Source organism: Chaetodon trifascialis, chromosome 14 (assembly GCF_039877785.1).
Source record: "Chaetodon trifascialis isolate fChaTrf1 chromosome 14, fChaTrf1.hap1, whole genome shotgun sequence".
NCBI lineage: Eukaryota > Metazoa > Chordata > Actinopteri > Chaetodontiformes > Chaetodontidae > Chaetodon > Chaetodon trifascialis.
Window position 1 is genome coordinate 27,353,413 of NC_092069.1, and position 10,000 is coordinate 27,363,412.

The 10,000-nt window shown below is 49.6% G+C and overlaps 2 protein-coding genes across 3 annotated transcripts in view; both read right to left on the reverse strand.

Moving 5' to 3' along the window:
• Positions 1-5,306, reverse strand: part of baz1a (bromodomain adjacent to zinc finger domain, 1A) — a 23,308-nt gene extending 18,002 nt beyond the window's left edge. Inside the window, exons 1-6 of one of the 2 annotated variants that reach the window (XM_070979565.1) lie at positions 5,206-5,306; positions 4,747-4,886; positions 3,535-3,813; positions 2,644-2,805; positions 1,443-1,550; positions 784-871 (exon numbers count right to left, since the gene is read on the reverse strand). In XM_070979565.1, coding sequence (XP_070835666.1) covers positions 784-871; positions 1,443-1,550; positions 2,644-2,805; positions 3,535-3,813; positions 4,747-4,859 — 750 coding nt within the window. In that variant the 5' untranslated portion in view covers positions 4,860-4,886; positions 5,206-5,306. Of the gene's footprint in view, positions 1-783; positions 872-1,442; positions 1,551-2,627; positions 2,806-3,534; positions 3,814-4,746; positions 4,887-5,205 lie in introns of both variants that reach the window. The other variant, XM_070979564.1, reaches the window with a different exon arrangement.
• A 667-nt stretch (positions 5,307-5,973) lies between these two features.
• Positions 5,974-10,000, reverse strand: part of LOC139342303 (uncharacterized) — a 14,681-nt gene continuing 10,654 nt past the window's right edge. The window contains exons 5-8 of the mRNA XM_070979334.1: positions 9,739-9,849; positions 9,314-9,420; positions 8,929-9,019; positions 5,974-8,234 (exon numbers count right to left, since the gene is read on the reverse strand). Of these exons, the coding sequence (XP_070835435.1) occupies positions 8,121-8,234; positions 8,929-9,019; positions 9,314-9,420; positions 9,739-9,849 (423 nt within the window). The 3' untranslated portion in view covers positions 5,974-8,120. The remainder of the gene's footprint in view (positions 8,235-8,928; positions 9,020-9,313; positions 9,421-9,738; positions 9,850-10,000) is intronic.

Genomic DNA, 10,000 nt, shown 5'->3' on the forward strand with positions numbered 1-10,000 from the left:
TCACCGTCCACACACAGGAAGTCAACCATCCACACACAGAAGGTCACCGTCCACAGACAGGAAGTCACCGTCCACACACAGGAAGTCAACCATCCACACACAGAAGGTCACCGTCCACAGACAGGAAGTCACCGTCCACACACAGGAAGTCACCGTCCACACACAGGAAGTCACCGTCCACACACAGGAAGTCACCGTCCACACACAGGAAGTCAACCATCCACACACAGAAGGTCACTGTCCACAGACAGGAAGTCACCGTCCACACACAGGAAGTCACCGTCCACACACAGGAAGTCACTGTCCACACACAGGAAGTCACCGTCCACACAAAGGAAGTCAACCATCCACACACAGAAGGTCACCGTCCACAGACAGGAAGTCACCGTCCACACACAGGAAGTCCCGTCCACAGACAGGAAGTCACCGTCCACACACAGGAAGTCACCGTCCACACACAGGAAGTCACTGTCCACAGACAGGAAGTCACCGTCCACACACAGCAAGTCACCGTCCACACACAGGAAGTCACCGTCCACACACAGAAAGTCCCGTCCACACACAGGAAGTCACCGTCCACAAACAGGAAGTCACTGTCCACAGACAGGAAGTCACCGTCCACAGACAGGAGGTCATCGTCCACAGACAGGAAGTCAACCATCCACACACAGAAGGTCACCGTCCACAGACAGGAAGTCACCGTCCACAGACAGGTGAAGCTGTCCTCTGTGGTTAACATGGCCAGTGTGGACGTCATGTGCATTTTGGTGTTGTGGTTCTCACCTTGAGAGCGATGGTCCCATTCTGAGGTTCACAGTGCTGCTTAAACAGCAGCTTCAGTCTCTCTCTGGAAACACTGGCCTTCCTACGACTGAACAAACAACACGAGCGTCAGCAGTTTACCAATCAAACATCAGCTCACACGCTTTCCTGGCTCTACGTGTTCATATGAAAACTCCACTCTATGATGTTTTTCTTCTTCTATTTGTCCAGTCTTCAATGGTTGACTAATTACAGTGACGGTACAGTCAAATGTCAGTTCCTGAAGCTTTTTCAGTGTAATGACAAATACACGTGAGACTCCGACTGCCTCAATATTTGAGCTGTAATGACGTGCAGTCAATGATCACAGTATTTGAAGTACTTTGGCGTGTCCAACAGAGGGCGCTCTTACAATTCATTCTCAGCTTGACCCACTGCAGCCCGTCAGTTCACTGATAATCAATAAACATGACTGGCGGGACGATCGGGACATGTGGACGTGTTCTGGGCTCTACGCTGCAGACGGTGGACTACCAGATGAGACAAAAAGACTTCCCGAGCTTCAGAAACGTCCCTTTTGGAAGACGTGTTTGTGTTACAGTGGTAGTTTGTCCCTGCTCTGTCTGTCTGTCTGTCTGTGTATGGATGATGTCACAGGGTCTCCAGGTGAACCATCTCACCTGATCTGATTGGCTTTGACAGTGAAGGGCTCACTGTGCTCGTCCTTCATCATCCTCACTGTGTATTTGAAGACTGTTGGACTCAGAGGCTTCTTCTTCTTCTTCTTCCTGTGGACACACACAGACACATATTAAAACACAACCTCAAAGATTTAGCATTTCACTCCGACAGTGTCTTTTTTCCACACTTTCTTCCTCCCTGTCAAAACCTGCCGCTTACACTACCCACAATGCAACTGGAAGGCGAACAGTTGAGTGGGAGGTTGGAGAACATGATGTCGGTTGAGACTAATGTAGCCTGCAGCAGAGACGAGGAGCAGCTGCAGACATCTGTTCTTTCTACCTCCTCATCAACACATTTCAGTGTCAGACCTGTTGTCTCTGACAGACACTGACTCAAGTGACATCACTCGAGGACATTTATCAGACTCCACACAGCTGCCTCTGGAGGCACTGAAAGCTTTATACTACTACAAAACATGCAGTGGAAGTCCATAACACCTGGAAACACACTGAGGTGGAAAAATCAGCAGTAACTTTCAGAAAGTATGAACATTACTGGGGCTGCTGGGAAATGAAGTCTTCACTGTGCACCTCAGTCACTTAACTCACTGTTCTGGACTCATTTCATCCCTGGAGAAGTTACAGGATCTGGTCTTTAACAGACTTTCAGCAGGACTAAAGCTTCCTCAAGGGGGCGCCGAAGAGTTGAAGGAGGCAGAGATACTGCAGGAGGTGAATCAGAGTCTAAACTCTCCTTCCTCCTCCTCCTCAGACGTGAACACTGACATGAAACACATGTTGAGCTGATTCAGTGTGATGTCACTTCCTGTGGAGATCATATCTATGATGATCCACAACAAACCTCCAGAAATCCACTGAGAAACCACAGAAGAAGACTCTGCAGGACTGAGGATCCTCCTGCTTTAAGTTCTCCTCAGTATCACAGTGCACATCCATGAGTATACTGCTAACAGGAGCGGCTAACTCAAGTTGCTAGCTAACAGGAGTGTCTGCAGTCATTTCTGAGGGGAAAATGCCCCACAGGCAGCTGGTGTGGACATCAGTCCTCCTCTGCAGACAGACAGAGTGAGTCATAAGTCAGGTCAGACACCTGCAACACTGCAGGTTTCACCTCTTCCTTCATGTTTGACCTCTGACCTGTTGATCTAACATCATGAGAACCAGGTGACCTACTGACCCGTTGATCTGTGCCGCCGGACTCTGGAAGGCTTTGTCATCATCGTCGCTGTCGCTGATGACGATGGTGTCTTCATCAGCTGGCTTGGTGTGGCCGTTAGCAGCCGGCACGCCGTTAGCGCTGGAATGAGGAGAATGTACCTGCAGGATCTCACACACATGTCTACAACACATACATACACACACACACACACACACACACACACACACACACACACACACACACACACACACACACACACACACACACACACACACGTCAAACTTGTCATTAAACAGTTTATTTCCATGTCAGTCCAGTCTTCTACTCTTTTAGCTCTGAGCTCTGGTTTTGGTCTCCTTCAGCTCCTGCGCTTTAGCTGCTAAATGCTAACCAGCTAACCGCTAACTGAGTCTGCCTGCTGTTTGCTGCTCAGCAGGAAGTGAACTGAGGCTTTTTACAGCTTCTTCTCTGAAAACGATGCAATGAGAGTGAAGCAGAACAGAGAAGACTGAGTCCGAAAAAACGACCGACGAGCTGAACGTCACGATCAAGCTCGTGAAGATGAGGAGAGCTGCAGAGTGACACCGTCAGGCCGGACTGGGCCAAGAAATGACAGATGGGTGATCCTGATAAATTTCAAACTTTGGACATTTTTATCAATATGGACAAATGTAAGGGCCAATCACGCAGCAGAAGTGAACGCAGCAGCCAGTCAGAGTGCTGCCTGCTGGCTGGAGGGTGGGGCTCCTCTCAGCGACAGAGGAAATGAAACAGACTCCATCACTTAGCATTGGTGTGTGAGCCGTCCATCAAACACCTGCGACGTCTTCAGCCGCTCTTTGTTTCCCACAGACGTCCTTTAAGTCTGACCTGAGTGTGGGAGACACCCCCCACCCCACCCCCCAGTACCTGGCTCCATTGCGTCCGGCCACATCCACGGTCTCTCCGGGGAAGAACCGGTCTTTGACGAAGGCGTAAACGTCCTCGCAGAGCTCCGTCAGTCTGCAGCGCCGGCTCAGGGTGGCCAGGTGGAGCAGCGGAACCACCAGAGACGGAGGGAAGCTCTGCAGACTCTGCTTCGCCCGCCGCTCGCTCTCCACCGCCTCCAGGTAAGTCAAGCCCGCTCGGCCCGTCAGAGCGCAGCTCCACACCAAACTGTTGCAGAGGATGGTCCTCTCGAAAAACTCACTGAGGAGACAGGAAGAAACGAGAGTGACACCTCCTGTCAGACATCACCAGCGGGGAAAATATCTGTGTCCAAGAAATACTGCTGTCATCCCACAACATGAAAAGTGAGTTCAAGACCAGTTCAAGACCAGTTCAAGACCAGTTCTCCTCATGACACACAAAACTATGAGTGGAATTCAGTTCAGATGTTCAGTTCTGAATCCAAAACAGCACTTTCACATGACTTTACTTCTTCATCTTCATCATCATCAATCCGAAAACACTGGACTTCAGGTTTCAGTGCTTCAGGTGTGTAAAATCTATCAGAGCCAAAAACTGAACCTGATTAATGATAACAGTTGACTTTGATCAACTTTACCTGGATCACCTTTCATCCAACAGCTAATCAATGACCACAGAGCTCCCTTTCAGGTGAGGTCCAGAGCTGCAGTCTGTGAAACACACCTGAGGCTTCACAGGTCAGCCATGAGTTTCCTCTTCAGGACACAGCTCCAAACAACACCTGTACTGAGTGAAACAGGTGTGACTGAGCCTCCGCAGGTGTGTTTCATAGCAGGCCTGTTTCTCTCAGCTAACGGCTAACTGTCAGCTCCACTGTTAGCTAACACGGCTAACAGCCGCCAGCTCACTTTAGCTCCGTTAGCTTTAAGCTAACTTAAAAACGTTACACCTGCCCCGAATTGCTGAGTTCACTTCTAACGTCAGCCACCTGTTTGAACCTGGTTCCTACCTGCGGACACAGACTTTCACCTGTTTGTGAGGGAACAAAACTTTTATTTTTCATCCCGAATAAACTTGCTTTTGATTATGTCGTCTGGAAGTTTGCCAACGGACCAACTGTCAGCCGGGACACCATTCAAACTTCACTCCCGCGGGACTAACGGCTCTTTAAAGCGGCTCACAGGTGAGTCAGGTGAGCTTTGAGCTACTTACTCGTAGGTCCTGAAGATTTCATGGGTGATTTTACAAAGAAAGACCTCCTCGTCCGGCCGCAGGTCCGTCGGAGGTTTCTGTCGGATGAAGGCTTTTCTGTGGAGAAGCGGCATCTCTCAGCTCCGCTTCCACCGGCAGCACTTTGAAAAAAAGGAGGGAAAGCGAGTCACAAAGACCGAATCTGAGACCGAAACTCCGACCAAACAAAGTGAGGTCGGCCCTCAGACTCAAACCGGAGTCCTGAGCTGAAGGCACCGAAGGAGAAACCGAGCAGAAAGCCTGAAGAGCGGAGCGGGTCTTTTGTTAGACGACAGATAATCTGCCCACATGGAAATGAGCCGTTCACGGTCTGAGAGGACGAACCGACTCCGTGTTTGAGTCCACAACCCGAAAACACACCGAGCGACTCGGCTCACACTCTCAGAACTCAGCTCGAACTGTTCTCCAGCCGCTTTTTACCGAGTTGTGTAACGATGAAGAGATAATCCGCCGTCCAAAGCGAACAAGTCGTCCCCGGCTGAAGGCTGCGCTCAGGCGGCTTGTTGACCAAGTTTTCATCTACTTCACGGACCCACAGTAAGCTGGGAAACTTCAGTGTTTCTTTTAGTTCGCCTGATTCAGTCAAATCAATGAAGAGCTAAATGTTTCACAGTTAATAATGATTCTGTCATATTGATGAACATGTGATCTGTTCAGGTCCAATTTTAGAAATAAATACATCTGAAGACAGCATATGTAATACAACATGCTGGTACAACTCGTAGTACTAAATACTACTACTGTTAACAGCAACAATAACACTGTGAAGGCTGCAGCGAATGATCACTTCAGGAGCACCGTCCAGACAGACGAACAGGTTCTGGTCCTGCTCGTATTCCTCCAGCAGTGAGACTCAGAACTGACTGTTCTACAGCATGTGGACGGTCCCAACACATGTCCTGACATCACAGGACATTACAGTCCCCCCTCCGGCCCCAGCCCAAAGCCCACAATCTGTCACAAATGGAAATCTAACCTGGAACACTGTGACCATGAACACCTGCACCCACCAGGATATGTCCTCAGCCTGGACACACTGCTCACCAACGACTGCGTCCTCTCACACAAGGACAGCGCTGTCCTGAAAGCTGCCACGGTCATTGGTCTGATCCCTGCAGGACACTGGACACTCCACTGTTTATTGGCCAGTCCATGTTTTAAAGAGTAAATTGACCAAACACTGTGTTTCTCTTGACTTTTATTCGAGCAGACTGGTTTCTGGAATCATCATGAATCCAACGCACGCATGAAGGACAAGAACAAACACTGAAATGAAAACAGGTATGTTCACTTTCTGTCAGTTGATGTGTCTGTTGAATACCAGTCTGGACAGGTAACACATCACTGGTCATATTGGAAGTCAAAGAGGTGGTGAAGTTAGACCAGTTTCACTTTCACTGGTTACATTTTAAAGCTCAAAGAAACAAAAGCTCAACCTGTTGTCCCACATGTCTGTCAGTTATGGTGTTTCCGAGTTGAACAGTGTCAGCTGAACGCACCATAAGCGAGTAAAAGGGCGGGGCTTCACTGTTATCTTCAACGTCGGTTGGTTGGCCGCCCTGCCGCTCCTCCGCTGCCAGCCAATGGTTGTCTTGGAAACGGCCCCCCTTGTTGAAGCTGAAAGTCGTGACATCAGAGGAGGGAACGGAGGAAGCGGTGACGAGGATGACGCAGTGTGACACACACACACACACACACACACACACACACACACAGAGGAAGAATTCAGATCCGTCACTTCAGGAAAAGTACAAACACCTCAATGTAAAAATACTCTGTTACCAGTAAAATCAGTCAGTATTGTTCTTTTGTCTCTGGTCTCTTTAGATTACTGTGTCCCTCTTGTCCTGGTCTCAGATCATCACTGACTGTCTTCACCGACGTAATGTGGTGCATTGCATTGTGTGACGTGTGAGGACAGCGCGTGGACGTCCTGGTGGAGGCTGTTGGGTGCAGCGTGTGAAGAGGACCGTCATGGACGACCGTCTGCCAACTCCACACATTCGTCCTCCGTCACGGTGATGTGGTCGTCTTTGGAGCAGGAACGTTATCATGAAAGCTCGATCACCAGTTTTCAGATCTAAACTTCTCTTTGTGAGGTAAATCTCTTTTGCCTGAGCCGACTTGGCCTGAACGGAAACCCAACACAAAGACCATCAGGTGTGCTGAGACGCTTCAGAGGCGTGAAGGAAGACTCTGTCTCCACGTGGGACACACAGAGTGGAACTCCAAACACTGGTTCACATTGTCTCTTCAGATGTTGAAGCGACTCACATGTGGGAGAAGTTTGCCATCAGGACCTTCTGCCAGAACGCCGCCATTAGCGTCCCGTGTGGAACCCTGTTTGAACCTAGAGCAGCTTTTCTGCTCAGCCTGACCAAGAAAGTGAAGACTGGAAGTAAAACAATGAAAACCTGAAAATGAGAAGTCTGCGTTGACGTTTGGTTTCACACGGGACACGAACACCAGCCTCCTGGGTGGAAGTGCGTCACCTGACTTCCTGTGCTGAATTACAAATCTAAACACGACCAAATGTTTGGTCACGTGACTCCACCAAAGCTCCTCTTCAGGTTGTCTACTTTAAACAGTGACATCAAAGTGACATCACAGTGACATCACAGAAGCTCAGAGCTTCATGCTAACATCAGTGTTTACTCAGCTCTGACAGAGAGATTCGTCCTCACTGAATACGTTCAGCCGCTAACTGCAGCCGTGACTGACACAGCTAACGTTAGCATGCTAACATCCGAGCCACTGAGCGTGAAGACTCAAAGATGCGACACGGAGCAAGAGCATTCAGTCCCGAAGATTTTAGTTTGCATTTCACCGAAACAAAAACAAATACTGACGTTCACAAAGAGAAATCATTTTTGGAAGTTATGCTTGTGATGCTTCAGTGACTTCCTGTTTGCATAGCTGATGGCTTTTGATTGGACGGTGCTTGGGATGTTTCCTAGCAACAGATTTGCACACGACTGAAGTCTTTACTGGCTTTTAATGGTTCACCTGATTTAGTTTATGACTGAAACCAGTTAGTAGTTACTGAGAACTGAGGAAAGACAACCCAGTCCAGAACCCAGTCCAGAACCCAGCCCAGAACCCAGTCCAAAACCCAGTCCAGATCCCAGCCCAGAACTCAACCCACAGTCCAGTCCAGAACCCAGTCCGGAGCTGGGATTTGTAGAGTTCTAGTGTTCTGAGAACCTCAGTCTAGAAAAGGCCAGAAGTGAAATCCCCTCAAACCAAAGCACTTTGGTTCAGACCTTCAAACGTTAAACCAGTCCTGGCGAGTTCAGGAACCAGAGCCAGTTCCTACCAGTCCAGACCAGTCCACATCAGACGACCCTGTACAGGTGGATCTGTCTGAGATCATCAGGGTCTGTGTCTCTGTCCAGGTACACATCGTAGTCCACAGGAAGCTCCTCCACCCAGCCGGGCTGCAGCGCCTCCTGCGGGACACAAACAGGAAGTGGTCAGTTGTGTTTAAACTGGTCCTGAAGATACATGTGATGTCGTGTTCCCTTTTTCTTTCACACTTCAGATCCTTCACGTGTCTATGAACGCTGGTTTGTATGAAGCCGTCGTCTGACACAACGACATGTCCACGGGTGGATCTGTCCCTGTCAAACCTGTCCTCCATTCATTTCCTGTAACTGTAACCTGACAAACCAGGCCAACAGAAGCCGGCTCCCCTTTGCTCTTTCTCTTGCCGGGCTCTCACCCAACGACCTCTGACCTCTGTGCCGTCTGCTCGGAGCGGACACGCTCAGCAAAGGTTAAGGTTCATGGCAGCGAGGCGAGAGCCCACCAAAGACCGCTGGTTAGTGCGGGAACAGCTTCTTTAAGGCTGAAGGCTAACGTTAGCACTGAGCGGCTAACGCTGAGAGGAGGAGCCAGGAGCACCACCTGGAGCCACAGCTCCGCCCACCTCACCACTGCACCAATCACCATGGGAGGAAGTCAGGTGACGAATCAGGACGGAGAAAGTTTGAGCTCTTTTCTGGATCGAAAACATTGATTATTAATATTATTGATAATATGTATCGATTATTATTATCATTTATTTCTCAAAGTTTAATGAGGAATCAAAGATGACGATGACGATGGTGTGTGTGTGTGTGTGTGTGTGTGTGTGTGTTTCACCTGCAGAGGGTTCAGACTCTCCTGCAGACTGGGGACTGTGACCAACACAGATCCTTTCTTCCTGAAGTTTTCCATGATGAACCTCCATGCCCTGAACAACACACACACACACACACACACACACACACACACACACACACACACACACACACACACACACACACACACACACACACACACACACACACACACACACACACACACACACACACACACACACACACGGCTAATGTTGTCAAAGCGTCTAAATCCAGACCAGATCTGGGTCTAAACCAAAGCACATCGTTCTGGTCCCTGACCATCATGACTGAAACAGTCTGACCCTCCACCCCCACCCCCCACCCACACAAACACACACACACACACTTGCAGTGTGTATACTGACCTGACTTGTTCGCTGGGTTCCATGAAGAACTCAAAGACGTTGTTCATGATGAGAACGTCTGCGTTCTGCAGGAGAACGTTCTGCAGGCAGACGTCAGTGTGAAGAACCTGCAGCACATGAAACTCATCAGAGATGGTTCTCCTGACTCGTGTGTGTGTGTGTGTGTGTGTGTGTGTGTGTGTGTGTGTGTGTGTGTGTGTGTGTGTGTGCATGCGCAGTGTGTGCGTGTGTGTGTGTCTGTGTGCAGTGTGTGTGTGTGCGTGCGTGCGCAGTGTGTGCATGTCTGTGTGCAGTGTGTGTGCAGTGTGTGTGCAGTGTGTGTGTGTGCGTGCGTGCGTGCGTGCGTGCGTGCGTGTCTGTGTGCAGTGTGTGTGTGCGTGTCTGTGTGTGCGTGCGCAGTGTGTGTGCGTGTGTGTCGTCTGAACCTGGATTCTGTCCGTCAGCTTGTATTTCTGCAGGATGTCGTTCTGCAGTTCCACAAACTCTCCACTGAGCTCCAGACCAATCAGCTGAGAGGCTGAGCTGAACACATAACCCTGAACGCATGCACACACACACGCACGCACGCACACGCACACACGCACACACACACACACACACACGCACACACACACACACGCACGCACACACACACACACACACACACACCACACACACACACAGATACAGAAAAACTTTATTGTCCCC